The sequence below is a fragment of the Anarhichas minor genome, unplaced genomic scaffold (assembly GCF_050575085.1).
Source record: "Anarhichas minor isolate MPS153535 unplaced genomic scaffold, ASM5057508v1 ptg000007l, whole genome shotgun sequence".
In the NCBI taxonomy this organism is placed as follows: Eukaryota; Metazoa; Chordata; class Actinopteri; order Perciformes; family Anarhichadidae; genus Anarhichas; species Anarhichas minor.
The window spans coordinates 9,834,662-9,860,183 of NW_027466453.1; the positions used below are offsets into that span (position 1 = coordinate 9,834,662).

The following is a 25,522-nucleotide window of genomic DNA, read 5'->3' on the forward strand; positions in this document are numbered from 1 at the left end:
ATAATACACCAACTTATTAAATCAAGTGTTTTCCGCTTTGTCCCTGTCGTCATTAACGAGTTTACAGTCAAATTGCCTGGAGAATAGGCGACAAAAATGAAAATGAAAAATGTGCTTCCCTGGAGAGCCGAGCCAGTGGGAATGAGCAGAGTGCTGCAGCTGGATGTACAACGAGGTCACTGCTGATATGACTGGAATCCCATGAGCGATGTCTTGGATGGCAACTTGTGGCAGCAGGCTATTTTCTCTAAAAAATAAACAAACATTGCATCCCATTATTGGCCTAATTGTTCGGATGTACTAACCCTATACAGATGCATGCTACCATTATGAATTTCAGGACAGGGAAAGAGGACAAGGACTGCTCCAGTACTTTTTCAAGGCTTCCCTGGTTAGTTCTTTCAAAGAGTCTGTGAAAGCATCATCCAGATGTTTGCATGTTTGGTCAACTCAGAAACTGTGGGATGCCTTGCAGCACTATAATCAGGAGAAGCATCACAGCTGCATTGAATATAGAAATAAAAATATGGAGAAATTAAACTTTAGCATTCAATTGGTTGTTTATGCATTTGCTATATAAAGTGTAAAATAGAGACGTCTGTGCAAAACTATGCTAATAAATCACTGGATTATATGGTGTTAAAGAAATACCGCATTTTAATGATAAACCTTGGCAGGTTTTGGGACACTTAATGCCTCAAAGACATTAAATCATGGAAGCTAAGACGTGTGGGGAAAAGCTTTTGAATTCCACTTCAGCCACTAACTACATGCAAATAACATTTCCTGATAAAGATTTGTACGCTTTAACTTCATATTTCCTCTCAACTCGCGCTGTTCATGAATTTGGTCATCTACTGCTTGTACAATATTTCTCTGGATGAGAAAGATCACTGTTCAGACTATGAAAGGCAGAAGTTTCCTCAAACACAAGGCCCAACCAAGTCTTAGATTAGAAAGCTTTATTAATCCCCAGTAGGGAAACTCATTTGCCACCAAATCAACTCATAGAGACAACAAACAATGGACATTGTGCACAAATTGTACACAAACAGAAAACACAGTACAACGAATAAATAATACCATAAAAAACCATTTGAGACATGATTAACAGCGGAAAGTTAAATCTAAAAAGCACATTTAAAGTGAGTCTGGGGTAAGGCCAATCACTGAGCCAGCCTTTCTGATGATCTTATTGATTCTGTTTTTATGCAGTGATGCAGCCCCCCAGCAGAGGACAGCATAAAAGAGGACACAAGCTAAGATCCCCTGATAAAAAAAGTTGTTGCAAATGCAAAAGCTCCCGTGGTCAGTTATATAACTGTCATTAGTAATTGATTAACACAAGGCACTACAATGTAAACCCCCAAAAATGTCTCACAAAGGATTCCCATTCAAATCAAAATAACCCCCCTCCAGACTCCAGCTGGAAAATCTGTAGTAATAAATGCAGTTTTAGATTTACTGCAAGACTATAATGTTTACAGTCTTATGATTGTTGCATTTTGGTTTTAGTGAAAATGGCTTGGCTGCTGATGGGCCAACTCAGCATTCACTGTAAATCCTTGGACACACTTAATCCATGTCATCAAACAGTGGTGGACTCTGAAAAAAGGGCACCAGCTGCGTAAGAGTGTGGAGAAAGATTTCAAGCATGTAGGGCAGACCTAGAGGGAACTTAATAACATTTTCTTCTTTTAGCCAAAAGAGATCTAGCAATTCATTCAAAAGTACATGAAAGACTGGGATACAAACAAGGCACTTCACTCCTGTCCTGTCAGCTGCCCCTGGGAATTACTTTTCATCTGGTCGACAATCTCCCAGGTGAAGCCTGAGCACCCCCTGACTGTGCAGCTGCAACAAGATGTCAAACTCAGTCGGCAATACGTGAACTTTTGAGGCTTTTTTGTCATTGTAGTAGTGGTTAGTCAAGTCATAGAGTCCATAGGGGTGATTACTGAAGGGCCAGAACCCATACAGATACACATTGGCACAATGTTCCAGTGCCAGGCTTGCCATGATTATTCCGGTGCTGGGCCGTGGTGCTTTTAGGCCTTGGGAGCGCCAGAAGAGGATCAGATTTTGGAGGTACTCAGGGTTGAGGAAGACGGGCCGGATGGGGCTTTCAAAGTCCTCAATGCTGTAGATGACCCGCCTGCACATGAGAGTGTTGTCGGTGAAGGAGAAGGCGGGAAGGAGCAGCAGGGAGCTGCCATAGCTACGCAGACTCTCCACAAACGCACGGCGATGCGCCATCAGAGACTCATACCTGAAAATAAACAGCAGATGTCAAGCAACATGACAAAAGGGAACATTTAAAATGGGCAGTGATTCATCCTTTCACTAACCTCCCTTGGAAGATGCTTGGATTTGCTGTCACAAGGTCTGTCTTGATGCCCACATCCTTCCCATAGCCTTCGTCCAAGGGAGGTAGGTTGCACCTGAACAAGCAACAAAGAAGATGTAGGGATTGTTATATAGAATTTCCACAGAGATGAGTTTAATTATGTTGATTACGATTGTCCACTACACTGGACACCTTTCTCACCTCATAACAAACTGAGCTGAATCGATCATCTTTCCACAGCTGCTGTTGGTCAGGATCCCACCGTTCCCAACAACAGCACATGTGTCCCATATTTTGTTTGGCAATGGATGCTCCTGGAATCAGCACCAACAGGAAATGTGTTACAAAGCAACAACTGAGCTGATTGTTGATTTAAAAAAAAAAAAGTCAAAGACGTCAGGGCAGCTTCTTTCCTCAAGCTGTGAGAGTCCTAAATTCATCCTCCACCATATCATATATACATTTTTTGTGTGTCTTTATCTGATGTAGAAAAATGGGACTGAAAACTACATTTTGTTGCGCAACCCTATTGTACAATGACAATAAATGAACCTTGTGGTAAAACATTTGAGGAACAATCAAGTCACCAAACAAGCAGCAAATGTGTTGGTAAACAACATACCTTTGGAAAGGTGCTAAAAAGTTCCGGGGTCACCTCGAAGTTCCTCTTAATTCCATTGTACTCAAGCTGGAGTGTTGGCCTGGGTAATGATAGCCTTGTCAAAACCATGGCACTCGTTTCTCAGCTGAGATCTGAGGAACCACAAGGAATTTGTTACGTAACATACAAGACGGTCGGGAATGTTGTAGAACAAAAAGCTTCATAATTGTCATAGGCAGTTTGTTTAAATTAAATGTTTCTTCTCATATAAGGATACTAATTCCATAAGAAGACCACGGTGAGCAGTCTTAAGTCCTTCAGAAGAAGAACCTCTGTTTTACCATAACTCACATTACTTTAATGTTTTATTTTGACCATGTGGTTAACAAAAGATATAGGGTGTACTGGCATTATTTGAAGTGCATTAAGTACTCCATCTGACTCATATTGTGTGTTAAGATTCTATGTTTAGATTTTTGGGTCCCTTTTATCAGAAATAAGCAAATTGACTCAATTGCAACTTGATTAATGTGCCCCTCTTGAGCACATCTTCATGTACGAGGTCATAAGAGGACACACTGCAAAATACATATATTTTGTCCCTTATAACTTCAACTGCTTCACTCTTTTCTTGTAGTCTTGTAAAACCCCAGCATGCCTCTTTATCTTTTGCCTCCACGAACACACATCCAGCACTCAAAATGTATGTGTGTGTGTGGTAGACAGTGTGTATGTGTGTGTTCTACAGGTGGTTGGGAAAGGTAATTACACTCTTATTGTTGAGCATGCACCAGATGAGAGTGTTCAGCAGGTTCTCCAAAAAGAAGAGAGTGATCAAAGAGAAGAGTGACTTCAAGAGCTGTCCCCTCATGCCTCTCCTCTCGTGCTAACTTCACCTCCCTCACCTTTTCTTATCTTTTATCTTTTAATCTTTGGCCTCTGAAACATTTTAAAGTATTTTGTGGGCCCTCAATTTGTCATCACTGTCCACCTCACTTGCAATGGTATTGACTGGTGAATGGCTTCAGAGGGAGGTGTGATGGAAGACACAGGTAGTGAGAAGTAGTTTACTGCAGCTCTCTTTCTCAAGCTCTTGAATCCAGCTCTTGCTCAGCGATCCACTGCTGTCTCATCTGCCTTGTAGTTGACTGCTCCCTGGTGGTGTCTTCTTACGTAATGGGGATTCTGTATTGGGTATAGATACCAGATGCAAATGCGTCCTGCATCCAGCAACAACTTAATCAGCTTTAGTGTTCCTTTCTTGTGTCAGTTAAGTCTTCTCAGCACTACAAGTTCATGCTTGTGGAATAATGCTTAAAGGAACAGTGTGTAATTGATTATTTATAAACTTCACTCAGGAATGTTTTTTAATTTATTGACATTTTAGATTTGTTTCCAGTGAGATAATAATGAGTTTTAAACCTCCAGAAATAACTCCGGGGTTGAGTCATAGTGTGGACAGGGAAACCGGGGACCTTTGAAAACGTTGACATAGATACTGAAGTTCGCTACTTGATTGGGTCTTAGGAGTCATGGCGTGTCCTTCCCTGATTCGTCACACCGCCGGAAGAAAACAAACAACAGCCTTGATTATTGATCGACTACCAGTAGTTAATTCAACATGGATAACAGATTAAAGGTGTTGCTGACCTTGTTGTCTACTACCAGCTGTTGTGTAGTTAAATTCTGCATTTTATAATGCTACTAATGCTTACATGTGGAGAAAGGAAGCTATTGTTGGAGCGATTAGCCAGCGGCGTGTCCAGCGGCGTTATCAGCCCAACGGAGCGGACGTTTGAAATCGAGGACTTTCCTTTTGTTATCAATGCTTATTTTGTTCTGCACAACTATTGTGAAGTCCACAAAGAAACTAAACGAACAAAAGGATAAATTCTCTCCAGTACGACTTCCTGCGGAAATCAAACTTTACAACTCAACTGGATCATGTTGAGAGATGGACTTGTAGCGTGAGCGGATCCTGCCCCGGAGAAAGCGGGGCAGGTGGTAACTCCGTGGTAACACGGTGGTAACTCCGTTGGTAGTCCGACCAATCTTCGTGGGTTTTAGTGTCCCACAGAAGTGCCAGAAAAATACCTTCGGCCTTTTATCTCACCCCCTAGCTGAGTCGTTAGGATTTTGGAATCATTGTCTTTCTGAGAGTCTTGTACGGCTACACCCTAGGCGCTCTCAGTAGGATGTAACCCTAACATGAATAGTTATGTAGATCGTCTATACTTTACTATTGCCTATTTCAAGTTTCTCACCATTTTTTTTACTAACACTGCCAAGCAGTGGCGGCTGGTCAATAGAGGGCGCTAGGGCGCCCCCCCCCCCCCCCCCCCCCCTTGAGCCACAAAAAAAAAGAAAATTATAATAAATTTTACAAATCGTCAATATTTGTGTTTTTGAAATATAGAATACACCCAGTAATGTGTGTAAAATATGATATCTGCGCAAAATATATGCTTTGCAGAAACCAATGTCAAGTCAATACATTACATCTTATTATCCAATCTTGTTCTTCTTCCATTGTTTATACATATAATATTTCTTGTGACACTCATTTCTTCAACCACTGCATTAATATCAGTATGATCACTTCACCATAGATTGTTATGTGCATTGAAATCACCATGTCAACATAGGCCTTTAAGAAGCTGGACCTGATTAGGGAATTGGTTGGGGGCGGAGCCAGCCTGAAGGCTGCATTCACAACAATACACCCAATGCTTCATTCACTGGGGAGCATTCCCCACCACATATGCAATATTCCATGCATCATCATGGACATAATCCTTGAACATTTTGAATTAAACCACTTTCCTGTACTTATGATCCGTAGCTTTAACCTAGTTTATATTTTTGGCACTGTGTATATTTTGGATAAGTGGATTTTGGATCTCTGTTTCTTGATATCAGAGCCTGATGAGTGATGAGATGCAGGTGTGCTCAATCAGCCAGCAACCAAGGAGCAGGATGGAGGGGGAAAGCTGCCACGCCCACAGCCACTGGCACTCACACACACACACACACGCACACACAGGGAGACAGACAAAACATGGAATAGACAGAGAGAGGGAAAGACATAGGGAAAACACGGAGAAAGCCCCAGAGTCGTGACAGTCTTTCTGATTGGTCTGTTCACCACTGGCTCCACATGTCTGTTCAACAAGCCAGCCTGCAGCAGACAGTCATACATCACCAGAAGTACTTCAGTCAGCTGCTCCCCAGAGCAGCGATTGACACTGACGCCACTCCCTCCCAATAAGCCACGGGTGATTTATTGAGTTTCCCAATCAGTGACAGTGTCCTACCCTGGAGGCCAATCAGCCCTCATTGAATTTATCCCCATTGAACAAAGTTTCTCAACTCAAGTATTTACTGTGTTTTGTTGTAGAGAAAGACAAAAACTGTAGTACAATGGATGACAGGTGGCTGGTGATGCTTTGCAGTTAGAGCCAGCTGGAGCCACTAGAGGGCGACTTCCTGTCAAAGGAGGGAGCGCAGAGTGAGGAAGGGGTATTTTGAGGCGATATGCCCAGAGTCTGACTGGCAGCTTGGCCTCACATTTCCCAAACTATGTGACTCAGACGTTCTTGTTTTTTAGGGGAAAGAAGGGATGTCAAGCAGCTATCCAGGTCAACAAAGTTACCCCGTGGCAAGGTTATATATTTGTGTTACCCTGTTCTCTTTTGTCTCCCCGTAAAAGCATCATCCAGATGTTTGTATCTTTGGTCCGTAACTGTGGGATGCCATGCAGCAGGACGCATAGAAGAAACTTAGTGAAGTGCAGAAATGAATAGGCTGCTGATGTGCCTGCTGCATCAAATATGGAAAAATATTAGGCTTAATAATAAACAGAAATATTATATTATATTTGCAAATGCACTACACCGCCATATGTCTTACATGAGGTTTAAATGCTATGTAAGGTCTAAAAAAAAGAGAATCAATGGAGGAATACATGTAAAAGCTAATAATCAGTGGTTTTGGGACACTTGGTGGCTAAAAGACACTAAATCATGTAAGTTGATTCGTCTGGGGAGAAGCTTTTGTTGAAAAATATAAATAACCTTTTTTGTGATAGATATTTATTTTCTGATTCACTTTGACCTAATTTTCTGTCTCACCTCGATGTTCATGAAAACAAAATGAAAAAAAAATCACATGATTCTAAAACTGGCTCAAGAGTTCTCAAGTTTGATAATTTACAGCTTGTACATTAATATTCTGGGTCACAAAAAAGCACTGTTAAGACTAAGTATCAGCATGAAAAGCAATACTCCCAGTTACACAAGAGCCACCCAAGTCTTGATGCTAATGTTACTTCCAAACCAAAGGTTGAAACGATCACCCAAAGTGCACAATTCCTAGTCATTACTTCACCTTACATTGTAATCATTGATTTAGCATTTACGTGAACTTCGTTCGTTTCCATTGTACCAATATGTGAGGTTTACCTCATGTCTGTATCACATCCAGTTGTCAGTGACGTGAAGAGAGAACAAGTTTCCAGATATCATCCTTTTACAACAATTGTGTGATTACATTGTGTGAGTACCACACATTTAACCTCGAGAGTTCCTAGAATATTTTCCTAAGTGGTTAAATGTGTGGTGCGCTTTTTAACAAATACATGTCAAAAGAATCTTTACATTCATTGTCATATTTCATTAAATGTTAGTGTGTTTTAGTCTGACAATATTCATGTAAAGGAGGTATTCTATTTTCCACTATTTTCAGTTTGATCCAAAAGAAGGCACTACGTCGACTCCCGCAAAGGATCCCCATTTAAATCAAGATAACTCCCTCCAGACTCCAGCTGGAACATTTGTGTTAATAAATACAGTTTAGATCCATTGCAACACTATAATGTCTACAGCCTTATAATTGTTGCATTTAGATTTTAGTGCAAATGTCTTTGCTGCTTATGGGCCAACTATGGGCCAACTACAGCATTCACTATAAGTCCAAGCATCCACCTTGGTTGGACACATGTCATCAGCCAAAAAAGATCTGTCCATTCATTCAAAATGATATGAAAGACTTCATGAGCGACTTGGCTACAAACAAGGCACTTTGCTCCAGCCCTTCAACTGCCCCGCGGTCTGGGAACTACTTTTCACCTGATCGAAAATCTCCCAGGTGAAGCCTGAGCACCCCCTGACTGTGCAGCCGCAACAAGAGTTCAAACTCAGCCGGCATGGAGTGGAATTTCTTTTTAGTTTGTCTGTCATCGTAGTAGTGGTTAGTCAGGGCGTGGAGTCCATGTGGGTGATTGCTGAAGGGCCAGAACCCATACAGATGCACATTGGCACAGTGTTCCAGCGCCAGGCTAGCCATGATTATTCCGGTGCTGGGCCGTGGTGCTTTTAGGCCTTGGGAGCGCCAGAAGAGGGCCAGACTCTGGAGGTACTCAGGGTTGAAGAAGACGGGCCGGGTAGGGCTTTCAAAGTCCTCAATGCTGTAGACGGCCCGCATGCACACGGGAGTGTTGAAGCCGAAGGAGAAGGCGGGAAGGAGCAGCAGGGAGTTGCCATAGCTACGCAGACTCTCCACAAACGGACGGCGACGCCCCATCAGAGACCCATACCTGAAAATAAACAGCAGATGTCAAGCAACATGACAAAGGGGAACATTTAAAAGGGGCAGTGATTCATCCTTTCGCTCACTTCTCTAAGAAGATGCTTGGATTTGCTGTCACAAGGTCTGTCTTGATGCCCACATCCTTCCCATAGCCTTCATTCAAGGGAGGTAGGTTGCACCTGAACAACAAAGCAACAAAGAAGATGTAGGGATTGTTATATATAGAATTCCCACAGAGATGAGTTTAATTCTGTTGATTAAGATTGTCCGCTACACTGGACACCTTTCTCACCTCATAACAAACTGAGCTGAATCGATCATCTTTCCACAGCTGCTGTTGGTCAGGATCCCACCGTTCCCAACAACAGCACAAGTGTCCCATATTTTGTTTGAGAACGGATGCTCCTGGAATCAGCACCAACAGGAAATGTGTTACAATAAACAACAACAATTATAGTGATATACTGTGTGAAAGAGCCATTTTAGGGGAGGGGAATCTATAGCTGGATCTCATTTGCAAAGTACAAGATCAAGGCTCCTTCCTTCTCTGCTGGAGTCTCATCCGAGTCTTGGATTTTCTATTATCTCTTGGGATCTAAAAAGGTATAAAAACAGCCTTACATTTTAAATACAATTTGACTTTTGGCAAATATGAAAGCAACTATTAACCTGCACGCCGCATTATCAGTGAAACTTCTTAGGTGGTATAAAAAACGTTGTATAGCTCAGTGGTAAAGCATTTGACTGCAGATCAAGAGAATCCTAGTTCAAATGGGTGCCCTTGGTAAAGCTTAGGGTATTAACAGTGTGACACTGTATGTTATAAGTTGTTGTGGTCCACATGATTTCACCCTTTGGTTTGTGGACTATTGACCAAAATGTTAATATTAACTTTTCACTTTTGTGAAAGGGTTAAAGTTGTAAACTGAAAACACAGACAACACCCAGACCTGACAACACCTTGGTAGCAACCTGTCTATCACAAGGTAGCCACGCCCTAAAGCATACCCTGCTTTATGGTCTGTTTTACTCTAAATGGGACCATCATTTACTAAATGAATGTCATGCTGTATTGAAGAAGACTACTTGTGATCGAGACCATAAACTAAAGTTTACAATTCTATACAATCTGACTTCTTTTAGCAACCAGAGGAGTCGCCTCCTGATGGCTATTAGAAAGAATGCAAGTTTAAGGCACTTCCACATTGACTTCACCTGATTAAAACATCAAACTGAATGTGACATATCCTGGAATATTCTAATGCTTGTCAAATAGCTTTGAAACCCCTCTCCCTCCCCCACGCCTTTGAGACATCTGAAACTGACAATCGAACGACATTCACAACCTTTTTCGAATGACCCTACGACTCAAAGGCTGAGTGAAAAGCTGAAGGCTAATCGGGAGGTTTAGGGCACCGAAAACGGATCGTTTTTTTGTTTTAAAACCCCGGTTTTAAACGAAAAAGTATTAGTGTGGATGCAGCCTTTGCGAGGGGGGAGACGTGAAACCATTTAAATATGGTAAAACGGTCCCCCAGTTTGGAAAGTTGTTGACATGAAAAGTGATTAAACGAGAGAAAGAAGTTCCAAACTGGGCTCCTTTCTCCCCTCAGCATACCGAACAGAGTACAACGTAGTACTAGTGTGCTTCATGAGAGCTTGTCGGATTGTTTCATAAACATCCTGAATCCCACAAGCTCTCATGAAGCACACTAGCAGCTTTAAACTTGCATAGTTGTTGTCAGTCAACTTCATGAAAATGATTCACGGCATACTCTAAGTCTGTGGTCATACAGTGATGTGATGGTCACTTCCTGAGACTCAACAATTAAAGAAATCTCACTTCCACTTTACCAGATCATTGTAGTCCTGCTTTTCCCATTCTGCCTCTTTGTCCCTATACCTTCAGCCAAATTCTCACTCCTCCATTGCCATTCTCTCATTCCCCGAGTCATTTCCACTCATTCCCCGCCAGGTTATCAATGTTGCTCTCCAAATCTTTGAATCCTATACCCTGTATCCTGTAGCCTGTTACCTGGAACTTGTACCTGTTTCTGAATCTGCACCTGCCTGCACTCTTATTGCTGCCCCAGTCCTGTTAGCCTGCTTTGCTTCAAAAACTATTTTGTCTTGTGTGATGTAGAGTTTGATATAGCTGAGGTCAAAGTCCAGATAACTCTATTCATTTCTCTTCTAGTTAATGGGACGCTGCCTTGGTCTTTTGTTTCTTTTCTTTTGCTTTAAGTTGTTTGTGATGCCTATCTTGGCACACGGTCTGTGAACTCCTCCTGCCATAACACTGCCTCTTGTGTGTACGTTGTAAACTTGTAAACTCTGATTGTTTATTCACTTGTAAAGGCCTTTTACTTGCAGTGTGTTGCATGGTTAATCCAAAATGTGTTTACTGGTCACGGCAAAATTTAAAAAAAGTGCAGAACCCAGCAGTTGTGTGTGTCAAAGAGCCAACATGTGAGTAGACACATGACCTTTGGCAGAACTTTCAAGTGCAAAGCAGTGAAATAATGTGGTAAATCATTAGAGGAATCAAAGACACCACAGAAGCAGCAGATGTAGTGGTATATATTCATAAATGACAAACAACATACCTTTGCAAAGGTGCTGAAAATCTCCGGGGTCACCTGTAGGGTCCTTTTCTTTTCTCCGTCGTACACAAGCTTTGCTCCCACTGGAGTGTTGGCCTGGGTAATGATGGCCTTGTCAAAACCATGGCACTTGCTGCTCAGCTGCGATCTGAGGAACCACAAAGAATTTGTTAAATAACATACAGGACGGTCTGGAGCGAGAACAGAAATATTCATCATTTGCTAAATTCAGTAGCAGCTCATTGAATTGAAAAAGTTTCTTCTTTCATATAAGGATATTAATTCGATAAGAAGACTTGAGTTGAAGCAGTTTTGGGTCCTACAGTTGAAATCCCTCTGTTTTACCGTAACTCACATGTTCCGAAGACATGTTATATTTAGACAATATGGTAGACGTCGGCCTGCATGTTCTTCTGCTTTTATCAACATTTCTATTTCCACTTCTCCTTCCATGTCTTTATGAGATCTTCTTTCTTACCAGACCAAAAGCAAATACATTCTCCATAGATTTAGTTTTTGTTTATACCTTCAAAGCTAGTACAGTTTAAGGTCATGCATAAGAGCAGACTTAATAGGATCTTCCATTAATTTCAGCTATGTGTGACAAATCAGAAATATTTTATTCATCCAGTGTTTTTTTTTGGGGGGGGGGGGGGGGTATTCTGATAGCTCCCTAAAACTGCCAACTGAGACCTAGAAGGATTCAATGTTTTGCATGCCTTTGTTAATTAATTTTCCTTAGAAAGTTTAATTATTAATTGTTTTTGAATAATCCAAATTTCTGAAAATTATTTTCCAAAATAGTTTGATTTTTGATATTCAAAACGTTTTCCTATTTTAATTTAGTTTTAATTTTGATTTTAATCTTAATTTTAATTAAATTTTCAATTTTAATTTCCTTTCTGAAATTTGTTACTTCTTTTCCTTTCCAGGTTAGATCATTCGTTACATTTCCTAAACTAACAGTCAGCTGTGTTTAGTAGATTTGATCGTTTATTTGTAAAACCAACACTTTGTTTTGTTTTTCTTAATCCCTCAAAGAAAAGTTACACACAGCTGTCACAGGCCAGAAGTGCTGAAACCACATTAGCATTTTCTACCTTTGAGTTGAAAAGCAGTAGTTAATACCTCAGAGCAACAGTAGAAATTGTAAGTCATAGAACCAGGCATTTCACTGTGCACCTCAGAGCAGTAATTGACGTCCAACAGTAGAAATCGTAAGTCACAGAACTAAGCGTTTCACTGTGCACCTCCGAGCAGTAATTGACGTCCAACAGTAGAAATTGTTAGTCACAGAACTAGGCATTTCACTGTGCGCCTGCATTAACCGTAAACACTAACCGTTTTTCTTACTAACAGTAGGGAATTCTAACCACTTGCCATTTACAAAGAAGTAAAATGGGCAGTCAAAAACCGTACAGGTTAGGAGCAGAAGCTCACCAGGAGCCAGACAACCCTGCACCACAAGATGCAGCTGCTGGTCTCCTCAAACTCGCCCTCTCTGATGACAGGAGAAGGGGGGAGTACTCCCAGGTCCTGAGTGACCTAAGTGGGTCCGAGCCCACTTCCACAGGCGAGCGAGACATTCCGCATATGTCAAGTGTACGCCTAGAACGAACGCCCTCTCCCACGTGGGGAGAGGTAGATCACCCTCCCCTTGATTTTAATAATTATGGCGATTCAGACGGTTTAGGCCCTCTCCGCGCGCAGGGCCTGCGCACCTATCACATAGAGTCCCGCACGAAGGACGTAGAGCGCTTCGATCCAAATATTCGCTACTCGAGTATTGATGACTGTCTCAGGGTCCAAATCAGGTAATGCCACCGCACTCGTCAGAAAACCCGACACCGACTCGCAGCCCACCTGACTAAGCCAAGTGACCTCCCCCTCTGCTGCTCAAGTCTACTTAGTAGGGTGGGGAAGAGAACTCAGCACACTCCCTGAAACGACCACTCCCAATTGCGCGCCCCCCCCCCTGTTCTTTAACCTTCTTGGGCGACCTTGTTCACAAAGACAATGCCCGTTGTGTATATATATATTTCAGTCGTACTGGGGGGCCATAACACACTTGCTCTACTCGATTCCAGGTCAGAAATGAACCTAATGTGTCCCCCCCACCTTTCGCATACACCTCTAGGGTACCACAACCTTAGAGGCCCTTCCAGCACCCTAGTTCGGAGAATCCTTTGTTAGCTAAGCCTTGTTTATCCTGCTCTGTCAGCGTGATCCACCTCCAGTTTGTTCAACGAAGCCACCGCCTTCTTTCAGCCGAGTCATCGCCTGGCGTGTCAAGTCGCCAGTGCCGCAGGGGACAGAAGATGCCTAGTGCACGAGGTTTTTCTTCCAGCTCCTGCCCCGCTTTAGGGAACTGAAATTGATTTGCGCGGGGGACCTGTCTCCATCTCTAATTAGGGGGGAGGGGCGGGGGAAATGTCACCATTGCCCGCCACGACACACTACAGAATGAAGCCGTTCGCGACGCTTCCCTGAGTGCTGGCGGTGACGTGGTGATATGAGCCCTCGCCACTTGAACAGCTCGAGGGGTGAGGGCTCGGACAACAGAAACTTAGAGAGATGCACTTCGCAGGGAGTGCAACTCGCCAATCTAGCCAGTGTTGAAACCAACCAGAAAATCCGGCTTATCATTTCCTACTAACGTTTAACTGCATGCTTCAACTCACCCTGTAGGCATGCACTAACCGCTAACGAATCCAACTTCAACCAGAACAGTTACAGGACCTGAAAAACTTTCATTGTGACTGTAAACTTACGCTCCACTCTCATAAATAACCCTTTGCATGCTTTAGAGACTCTACCAGCAGTGACCAAAGAAGACATAACCTACGCAGTAGCAGTCAGATTTAAAGCAGGACCTCATCAGAGAAAAGCTCATCCGTTAACAGCCAACAGCGGAAAACCCCAGCCTAGCTGGTCACCCTAGACCGTGTTAACAAAATCCGTAAATCTGCTACCACTACAGTTATGCAACCCTCACAGGTACCTCTGGCCCATAGTCTTGGCAGCGCAATTCCAATAGCGATAGATCCTAAAACTTAGACATAGAACTCGCTCTAATTGTACCGATCAGAGAGAGATAAACGCACATATTATGTACAAATACATCCAGAAGCTACAGACCAGACTGGATTCCCTCCTATTCGTAACCCCACGTTTTAACCAAACTGCGACGGCTCCGCCGACGGACTCCAGTCCCGTCTAGGAGTAGAACCAGTAACCACTGTTTCCCCCCCTCACCTGCTTCTATTCTTTCTACTCTTCTCTCTTTTGTGTTTTGTTTTGTTTTATTTGGGTTGTTACTTTCTTTGACACTATACCGCAATGCTAGGATTATCACAAAATCATGATTAGCGATTGAATTATTTGGGAATAATGTTTTTGCTCACCTATGATTTGAATTGTGTATAATAGTAGATGTAGGTAGAGGTAGTTAAAGTCATCTGCCCAGATGCCACCCTAGTCATCAGCCCAGATACCAATGAACTCTGAATTCCAATGAACTCTGAACTCCAATGAACTCTGAACCCTATGAACTCTGAACTCCATAAACTCTATGAACACTGAACACTGACTGTTTTAACCACTGCTTTTGGTTCCCGGAATACTTGGACTGTCTAACCTCTTCAGGTTCCCGGAATACATGGACAGTGTGATACCACATGGATGCACGTGCCAGCCCTTGGTTTGCTCTAAAGACCGTGGCCAGCACCCCGCTCTTCAGACCAAAGGGGGGATGTTGGGATCTGGCCCTAGTCTAGAAGCACCCATGCTCCTTCCTGTCATACAATGTCTGATGGAAAACTCCAAGATGAATGACTACACCTCCCAGCACAGCAGAAACCTGATGCTGGTCCCTCATTGGCCAAGAAAGGGCCCCCCACTGGTTGTGCCACCTGGTTTATAAGCCTGAGCACAGCTAGAATTCTTTCTCTTCCGTCCAGACACCGCTGGTGTAAGGAGATCCACAAGGCTCTCTTCACCCCGGACACGCGCTGGTGTCAGGAGGTCCACAAGGCCTCTTCACTCCGGACTCGTCAAGGGGACAAGAAGATCCACGAGGAACCGCGGCCTCATCAAATCCTATCAGGTCACATGTAACATTCGCTGGTCGAACAGACTGTGTTTTATCTTGAGTTTTGGATCCTGTAGTGCGAGAACGGATAACTCCTATGCCCCGTTCTCCCACCCCTTTTTGTGTACACACCGCCGGCAGAAGGTAACAATCTTTCCTCGCCGAAGATTTCCGGGAAGGACGACCCAAACCTCGTCCCTCAGCCGAAGTTAAAAAGCCCCTCTCTGCAGCGAGGAGGCCGAGTCTGCGCCAGCCAGCCCCGAGGCCGCGCCACCGAGAGCCAGCGGCTACTCGAGGACCGAGTGATCCCCACCACGGGAAACGTACCCCACCGAACAAAGCTTCTACAAGTAAGAGTTACTGGTATCTGGGCCTAGCTTAGCTTAGCATTAGCTTAATTTAGCCTATTCGTTATGTCGTTGTTATTCCTGTGTCTTGTTACATTAAGTTACTGTCGTGTTATAACGTGTTATTGCGCAAGCATCGCGGACCACGGAGTCCCGTTATATTGTGTATTTCCTGCTGTAACTGTTTGCATTAGATCCGTCGCTGCTAGTGGATGTGGAGGTTGTGATTTTATCACTTCAAAGACCAAAACCACGGTGGCGAAGCCTCGTCTCGCCGACCGAGTTTCGGGGTGATACGAGAGCAATACTCGCATCTCACCGCAGTGATAAAGATGTGTTTTGTTTTGGGGATTATTTTATTTTGTTTGGTTTTATTCTCTCTTTAAATCGGCTCTGTGAGTGAGATCTAGAACCGCAACTATCACCGTACAAGCGTGACCGGTCGGTTCAGAATCCGACTGCAGAGTTTACGAGTGATCAGCTGTTCCTCACATTCTCACTGCAGCGCCGAGCACCGCGCTCAGAGCTCCTCTCTCCCTCTCTCCCTCTCTCCCTCTCTCTCTCTCTCGCTCTCTCTCTCCCTCTCTCCCTCTTCCTACTAACCCGCACACACATAGTTAGATTCACTGATTTTGGGTGAACCTCTCAGACACGTGGTCGCGTAATATATTGTCTCAACCCACATTGTGCGCCGTCCCACGTGGTTACACGTAGCCATCTCTCAGCTATCTTGTCGCGGGTCAATAGACTCCGCCATCTTTGCTTGTAGGCTCACACGCCCCTTTTTAGGTTACGTACCATCACTGTTTGAGTAGGCCCCCCCCCCTTTGTTTCCACACACTCACACTCACACATGTACATATCTATATCTATATCTATATACATATCCTTACCCCACTTTATTCATTTGACTTTAGGTATTAGACATATAATTGTATGATAGTGTTTGTTGATTTTGATATTACTTGATTTGATCATTTATTATTTTATTTAATGAACTCTGTTATATTTTAAAGAGCAGTCGTCTGTGATTACTTGTGCATATGTGTGTAATAATAACTGGATGTAGTGGCCTGTGCTCGAACTTAAACCTTCACTTTCACTCTGAATGTGTAATAGTACTCAGACTATTGACATTATGAGTGAACGCTAATTATGAGACTTAGTTTTATTGTTTGGTTATTGGTCCCTGTTCGCAGGGTGGTGCCCCGTTATTATTAATAATCATTAATAATTGTTACTGACATTAATAATTCTATTGATGTCAAGAATTTAGTTTCTTAGATGCTGATAACCAAACACGCTCCTCTACGTTCCCAACACCTTTTATAACTAAAAGTATTTTATTTTTTGAGAGAACGGAAATCTATCTCCACTTGTGCTTTTAAGAAGTGGTGCAATTACGGTGTCCTCTCTCTATCTGGAGGAGTTTCGATTTATTTTTTGATTATATCAGAGAGCAACTGGACCGCTGCAGCTAAGTAGTGTTTGTTGTTTTATGCACACCTCTAGAGCGCAGCTTAACATACTGTTCATTGGAACTACCTTTTAAATCATACTCATTGTACATCCCCGAACCGTGACAATGTGTAACGTACAATTCCTGCGAATTTGGACACAGGAGATACAGCTTGCATGGACAATCATTTGCAATTCTGTCAACCTGTTTTGTTGTTGTGCAAATAGTTAATGAAATAACAATTACAAGTTTGGAAGAATGTCCTTTTCTCTTACCTGAATTTTTGGTAATTGTCCTCCTGCTTCTTCCAGGTTTTAGAGTAACGCTCTATTACTTTGTTGATGACCTCCCTGTGACACACACACACACACACACACACACACACTCAAGTGTGTAAACCATGTTGAGCTGACATGTCTTAATATGATGAAGGCATGAACACAAATGTCAGTGATGGTGTTTGCTCTCACCTGCAGCCTTTACAAAGGTCAGAAGGCTGAGGGGTACTTTTCTTTTGAGGAGACAGCCTTTGAGGTTCCACATTACTGTGGCACGAACGAGAAAGACACAGGACAGGCGAGTCAAATGCTGATGTCAGAGATTAAAATAAAGATGTATCATTTGTTCCATATCCGTATTCATTACATGATGCCATCAGTCAACACCTTATTGATCTTCAAAGAGGGATTTATAAGCTCAAGTGGTTCAGCATGGAGTTTTCTACGTATGAAATTCTAACTTCAATAAACACTGAAGCAAATCGAATAATCATACCAAGTTCTGCATTCAGAGATTTTCCATTGACATGGAAAGACAAACCATTGTACAAACTCAGCTTTACTGCTTAGCTACGCTTCAGCAGGAGACTTGTGCCTCCTCCTGTATGTGTGTTACAATGTCTGTGGTCTGTGGGAGGCTATGTGTTGCTTGTAGTTCTGTATCCTCTTCTCTTCCTGTTAATACGTTTTAGAAAAGGTTCTAAGCTAATGAAATAAAATCTCTGGAATAATCCAGTTTCATTTCAGGTGGTGGGGTTGCTTCTCATATGTCAATTTCAAATAATCATTAGGTTTCAGTGTGAGGGTGTCTGCCATTGCTGTTTGCAAAAACAAAAAAAAAACGCATTTGAAAGGGAAATTAACCTGTCTGGTATTTCATATTGAGGAAGTGACGCTTTTCAAATGAACTTTCCAAATTTCTCTCATATCTTCACTCTTAGATTTCTTAGCATTGTCAGATAAATCATGACATTGAAGCACAGATACACGTCAGAGTCATTTCACACAAACTACATCTTCAATCCTTTGTGTCTTTTGACTTTTGACTTTTGAAAACTAGCCAAAGTGAAAATTAAAATCTATAAAATGCTTCTATTTCTGCCCTATATCATTACACCACCCAGGATAAAACCCCACAACAGCATGCTTCCTTATCTTGTCTCCACTGCACGTCCAGCACCCAAATACAAAAGTCAAAAGGATTCAAGAAAGTGCTGTGTGGTTGGGAGAGGCAGCTACACACTTACTTGTTGTCGACCATGTACCAGATGAGAGTGGTCAGCAGACTCCCCAAAAAGAAGAGAGTGATCACCAAAGAGAATAATGACTGCAAGAGCTGTCCCATCATGCCTCTCACCTCCTGCTAACTTTACCCGGAGGCCCCCTCACCTTCTGTCTTGCTCTCTGCTTGCTCAACACTCACCCGTCATCTGCTTTCTGTCACCCTCCCTCTGTTTTAGATTTCCTCCCTACCCTTCGGCTCAGCACACCGTCTGTGTTCTCTCTCTCTCTCTCTCTCTCTCTCTGTTGTGTTAATCTTTTGCCTCTCTGCTTTCCTGTATTTTCTTTTAACTAACTGACCCCTCCTCCTCCTCCTAATCTGTTAGGTTTGACTCAGTGTCTCTCTACCTCCTTTGGTGAGTGAGAGCATGCCTCCTCAGTTATTAGCCTGTCTTCTTTAGCTGCCTCTTGTTCAGGCAAGTTCTCCGTCTTCTGTGCAACTCTACTTGTTCTTTCTTGTACTCCTGTTTGTGTCCAGGTCATGTGAGACAAATCCGGTCTTTTGTTGCTCCACCATATTCTTCTTTAATCCTTGTCACATCTCTTTGATCCACTCATCTTCTTTCCTCTTTTTCTACAAACTCGCAACCCTACTTTCCACTGTTGTCCCAAAGCTCCTTCTGTTCTCCGCCCCCACCACAGAGCCCCAGCCTTTCCTCTCTGCTTTCCCCTCCCTCCTCCGGCCATCCTCCGCCCACATCCCATAGCCCCCTCTCCCTGTTGCACAAAAAGGAGGTAGTAACATGAGTGCCCAGTACTGAATTAGCCTACAGTTTGCCCCTTGACTAGTGTGTGTGTGTGTGTGTGTGTGTGTGTGTGTGTGTGTGTGTGTGTGTGTGTCAGGAAACACGTACAAAACCAATGAGGGGCAAAGAATGCAAGGGGCAGAGGCTTCCCATCCAATCGGAGTGACCCCAAAAACTCTTACCTACACACGTGTCTTTTATTCCAATGTTAAACGTTGCCAACTGTATCGCCTGATATCCTCTTGCCAAAAAAAGTGAGTGTTTCTCAGTGCGGGAGGTGGTGGGAGGGAGGTGGAGGTTAGGGGGCCAAGGAAGGGAAGTCTCCTCTCAGCTGATGTGGGAAATTACTTCTAAAATGGCAGCACTGCCGGCTGTATCAACAGGGTAACTATCGTAACAGCCAGCGGAAGTGAGAGAAGCAGGGAGTCAGAGAGAGTCAGATGGAGAGACAAAAAGCAGAAAGAGGGAGAGTTGATGCCCAGAGGAGACATTCGTTGTTTCGCTTTCATTTGGGAGCTCTGCGTTGCTAGCCATGTGATGTAAGGGGAATAAAATCTAGGAGGTAAAACCCACAACCAGTTCCCCGGCATATATCCCTCCTGATTTGAGTTCCCAGTGGAAAACTCCACACTGAGCTTCATGCAATAAAGTAATAATGGCTAGTTACATGCTGGGTAAGCTGCTGTGCCACACCCCATATAAATCCAAAACAAAAGAGCTCTTGGAAAGTTTTTATTTTGGCAGACATCGGGGTTTGCAGGAAACTTGTGATTGAGGCTGCTCTGCTGCGAGCAGACGGAAGGAGTAATCAATAAAGAAGGTTGAACATCAACAACAAAATTCAAATTCAAATTCAAATTCAAAGTCAAATTCAATCTTTCAGTCCGCGCAAACATTTTCTATAAACCACTCTTAGAAATGAAGGCGCTAACTGGAACCATATAAGGTTCATGGGGAGAACCTTTTGGGTTTGTGGTATAATTTTATAAAGGTTTCATCTGAAACCTTTTCAGCGCACTATACCTTGAGCTAAACATTACGTTTTATACCTATTTCATCAATGAATGGTTCCACCCAGAACCCTTGTAAGGACATTATTATGTACTCACTCTGATAACTTTGCTGTTAATTATTCCATATTTTTAAGGTTGAATCACAAACTCATCCTTGTGAGACTGCTGAAGGGCCCGGGCTAATGTGGTGTAGCGCAACCCACAACAATCATGGTTAAAAGTATGTTTTGGGGAGGTTTGGAGTGGAAGGATCTTAAAACCCATGCTTTCTTCCAGAAATGGTTCTTTGAATGAAAAGGGTTCTTAATGGAACCGTTAGTCTTGCATCAGACCCTTGAAGCACCCTTTCTTCAAAAACGGGTTCTTCAGAAGCAAATGGTTCTGGGTAGAACCTCAGCCCTTCAGGAAGAACCCTTTTGGAAGTCTTTTTTTATGAATCCAGATCTATATCAGGTCTGTATACAGGTCACCAGCATGTCCTGTATCCTGACCAGACAAGAGATAACAAACTCACTCTTGAGAGGGAGGCCTCCTGGAGAAAATACACACATCCGTGGCCTTTCATGCATCATGAGACACTCGCAGGAATGTGGTGAGAAAAGTATGAGAAAATAGTTTTTCTTCAGCATAGAAGCTCCATGACAATAACAGGGCTACAAGAAGAAGCCCCAGATGAACTGCAGCGTATCACAGAAGAAGTACAGCAACAAACACCTTGTTTCTCTGGCGGTCCGTTAAACCAAATATCCAGACCTCTCATCTGGTTTCCCCTCATCACAGGCCATCCTGATGCCTACCACCCACAACAGTCAGTCATTAACCTATTACAGACAATGCAATTTCCATCCAAAGACTCCACGAGCTATTTAACCACATTAAACCCAAAGAAGTGATTCGTCAAGCTGACATGTATAACCTTGTAACACAGGTTTCTCAACGATGTGCAGCTTGTGTGTGTGCCTGTAAGCCTCTTTTACTCAGCATGGAATCATACTGGAATTATCATCTCAATGATGGATTATGGTGTAATTAGGAGCTAACTTTTTGCGATTCATCTGTGAGTCAGCAGAGAGAAGGGTTGGGGCAACGTTGGCAAACTTTTGCATGTTCTGTTTGTGCACAGATGCATTGCAAATTGGCAGAAAATGTTTGTTTGCTACACAGTAAACGGTGAAGTTTCAAGTTTTGAATTCCGTCTTTGAATTGCTCATGTGTGTGTGTGTGTGTGTGGGGGGGGCGCAGCTGCTCTGATAAGGAAGGCAGAAGGCTGCATGCTTCGGGGTGGCAGGCAATCTTGGAGAAGCAGTGGGCAAGAAGCTGCAGGGGAAGCATAGTACCTACACTCTAAAGAGCCCATGTGACATCATCACAAGGCAGACAGAAAGACAAAGGTCCCATTGTCACCCAAACAGCACCCAATGAATCTGTACTTCCCCCTCCTCCACCTCGTATACTACCCCCTCCTTCGGCAGGGATTGGGCGGCTGTACTGCCTCTTCTGTAACGCAGGTTGCAGGTTCATCAATGCAGTAAACCACAAGAGAGACCGGATGTCACGAGGCATGATGAGGACTCAAACGCAGGCAGTCAGGTGTAGTGAAAAAATAAGGTTTTTAATCAACCAAAAACAAAACAGGGAATCCAGGGACAAGACAAAAGACGAGGGGGAAAATCCGGCAGGAAAAGGCAGAACAGGCAGACTGGAAAACCGGGAAGAGGACGAGCAAAACGGGCGGGTTGGACGGAAAACAAACACAATGATCTGGCAGTGAGTGAGTGAAAGACAGGGGTTTAAATAGTGACTAGGCAGAGTGAACAGGTGAGAGTAATGAGCTGATGAGGTGAGTGTGACTGGCAGGTGCACTGAATGAACTGATTAGGTGAGTGAGGAGCTACAGAAAGAAACAGACACAGAACACACAGGGCAAAGCCTGATCGTGACACCGGATGTGAACCACACTCGCCTCCATCTAACTGATGGGGGTTCCCCTGGAAGCACAGCGAGCTGTATATACAAAAAGGACAGTTATGCTGGAAAGAACCGAAAACAGAACAAAGTTACCTGACACTAACTGTCATTGTCAACTCTCTGTTTCTTCTTCTACCCTAACAAAGCTCTCAGAGCAGAATAAACACTTTTCCCATCTGAACCAGGCCTGTTGCCTGTAAGTAACTCTACATAAAATGTTGTACAGTGAGTGAAACGTGCGTTTCAACAAGTGGAGAAACCTGACATAGGCTGACCACGCTGAATTCAAGTGAGACAGACTCTGCTGTATTCTCCCTCAGTGGGAGTGTGACTGTGTGTAAACGTGAAAACAGATGATGGAAGAGGGTCAAAAGTGTACAGTGTTTTTGAGTTGGCGAGAGGCTGAGGAATGAAAATACCTCAAGGTCTGCAAATGGATTATAAGGTGACCAGCTTTGTGCACTTTAAGTCTCGCCTTTTTATCCAAAAACAAGAGGGGTCAACCAAAATACAGCTTTCTTAAGATGAACCGAAAGGGCAGTACCAAGAGGAACTACAATGGCATAAAACCCACTTGTAAATCAATAGCATCAATGTAAATGTACGTCCTCTTTTCACTTATTAACCAACGTATATGCCCTACATATTTGTGTGTCCATTTTAAACAGCATCCACAACATAGCTGCGAATCATGTATCCAAACCATTATATGTTGCAATCTTGTTCATGTTCAACATTATTTTCATCTCATTAGCACATCTGATGAGGCTGGGATGAGGTTCCAGGAGCTCTGAGTCACCTGATGGAGTGATTTTGTTAGCTTTCTCCAGCTGTGGGCCCTCAAATTGTCCCCTTCCACCTCACTTGCCATGGCTGTGACTGGTGAATGGCTTCACGGGGAGGTGTGATGGAGGAGGCGGGCCTGAGGGGGGCAGTAGTGAGGGTCATGTGGTTGAGGAACAGCTGATGCTGGTGCATTCCAGAGCTGCTTAGCATGAGGCCTGGTACCCTCATGCCTGGTTGAACTACTACCAGCCTGCATGTCTCATAAGCACTCATGACACCAAAACACACACACACACACACACACACACACACACACACACACACACACTGTGTACAAATCTGTAGACCACACTCAGACATACACTCACTTAGAGGAGCACATGCATAATTTACACATCCTGCCATGGCTGTAATGGACAAGAGAGCCCTCCATTTCAACATGTTACAAATGAATCCTTAGTAGCCTGAATGGAGTGGATTATTGCTGATTGTGTGTAATATACAGAAATATGTCAATTGACACATGTTTATGTTTTTTTCTGTGTGTCTGTTTACATCAGGACATGTAAAGGAACCTCAGAATGTTTTACGTGAACACAGGAAGTGAAAAGTAATTTTCTGCTGCTGCGTCTCAGAGTTTTCTTTATGGTTGCAAGTGATGCCAAGTTCAGCTGCATTGCACGTGCCAATAACCGGCAGATATTCAGCAGTTAGATGAACAGCTAACCTTGCTAAAGGTAAAAAAAAAAAAAAATAGATCCGTGGAAGAAAACCTCTTGACTGCACGAACCAGCAGCAAAAATACATTGGTGTTGAAATATATTAGATTTTGGCGATCACCACTTTAAGTCTGGTCCAGACAAGATCAAGGCACCATTGCTGTGAAAAGGGACCTTAAAAACGTGAATTAACAGATATTTGACTCATTATTTGACTCTCAACAATGTCACAACTCTCATCACACCATTTTTAAGACAACACTCAGGATATCCTTGGCTGATATCTCATACCAACTGCAACCACATGGCAACAAACCTTTAAAATGACTAACTGCATTTACACCTTGTGTCTGGTATGTCGCCAAATAATTGACAGATTTCGGTTAAGAAGTCAATGTGTCAATGTGTTTGATCATCTTAAACATGTGAGCTTGGAGCCTCTGGAGGTCGTCACAATGTCCAGATACGAGGTTAACAAGGGATGTTCATTCCTCAGAGAGCAGGAAATTAAATTAATCAGAATCGGCTTTAAATCAGAGGTCTGATGATTATTTCGTGTGGTCTGATAGAGAAGGCGAAACATGTTACCAGAGGCCATGATACAAAGACAGCGTTCATACTGAATCTAATATTACAAATTAAAGAAAAATGATGTCCTAAATTCAATTTGCACAAGTTTTTAAGACAGATCCACTTCCAAAAACTCAGATTTTATTAAATTTATTTTGTCATTTCTCAAACATGATCTTTGTTCCAAGAGTTTGTGCATTGCTCGATGGAATTACAAAGTCATGTTCCATTTGATGCCTTAAATTAACCGAGGTGCTACAGTAGAGTCCAGACTTAAAAGAAGACATTTGTTTTTATGTCTTTTTTTTGAGTTTGCAATGGCAAAGGCATTTTTTGCTGCTTTGACAGCAGCACTCACTTCCACATGTTACCATAGATTAAGCGTGATCATTTTCCTTCTCTTGGAAAATAGTCGTCTGTAATCCCAACTCAAGGTCCACCTACCAGCTGTTCTTCTCCCCTTTCAACCACGAGATGTCAGCTAAGTGGCTGTTTCAGTTCATCCAGAGCAGTGGTGGAAGAAATACTCAGATATTACTGAAGGAAAAGTAGCAATACTACAGTAAAATATTGCATTAAAACGTTTATTCAAGTAAATTGACTTTATATGCATTCCGGCTTATTTGTTGATTATATTGTGTATCAATCACCTGAATCTGCTGAGTAACTAGTAACTAAAGGTATCAAATAATATAGTGGAGTAAAAAGAATATTTCCAACTGAGATGGAGTGGAGTAGAAGTATAGTTGGGATAGTTTTGTCAGTTAATGTTTTAAGTGTAGTGTATAAAAACAACCTGAACTCCATGTACACTTGGCTCGAAATAAATCGTCTTCCACGTAAGTCTGCAGCCAGAGGGGATGACGGGATAGAGAATGAGAATTCCAGTAATTCATATTTTCTTGAGCTGCTTTTTTGATAATAAAATCTGAAGTGAAAGGTGTTTGCAAGTGTTGTCCAACACTTGGCCCCTCAAATTGTCACCCATCAGCCACATGGTGAGAGCACTGTGCCACAAAGCAGAGATCATACTTTTTGGTCTCCATATACTCATTCCTGTGCAGTGGGACAAAATAAAATCCCAATAGTTGACCACTTCAATCCCAATTTTACTGTTTAATCAGTGAA

The 25,522-nt window shown here is 42.9% G+C and overlaps 1 protein-coding gene and 1 pseudogene across 1 annotated transcript; both read right to left on the reverse strand.

Moving 5' to 3' along the window:
- Positions 1-1,794: 1,794 nt before the first annotated feature.
- Positions 1,795-7,413, reverse strand: LOC142945278 (alpha-2,8-sialyltransferase 8E-like; annotated as a pseudogene).
- LOC142944557 (alpha-2,8-sialyltransferase 8F-like) lies at positions 6,902-19,211 on the reverse strand. Its single transcript, XM_076085679.1, has 7 exons — positions 18,559-19,211; positions 17,504-17,578; positions 17,309-17,383; positions 11,141-11,285; positions 8,827-8,939; positions 8,621-8,713; positions 6,902-8,541 (listed from the first exon to the last, which is right to left on the reverse strand). Exons 1-7 carry the CDS (start codon positions 18,657-18,659, stop codon positions 8,064-8,066), a joined length of 1,080 nt encoding a protein of 359 aa, XP_075941794.1. The 5' UTR covers positions 18,660-19,211; the 3' UTR covers positions 6,902-8,063.
- Between the last annotated feature and the right edge of the window lie 6,311 nt (positions 19,212-25,522).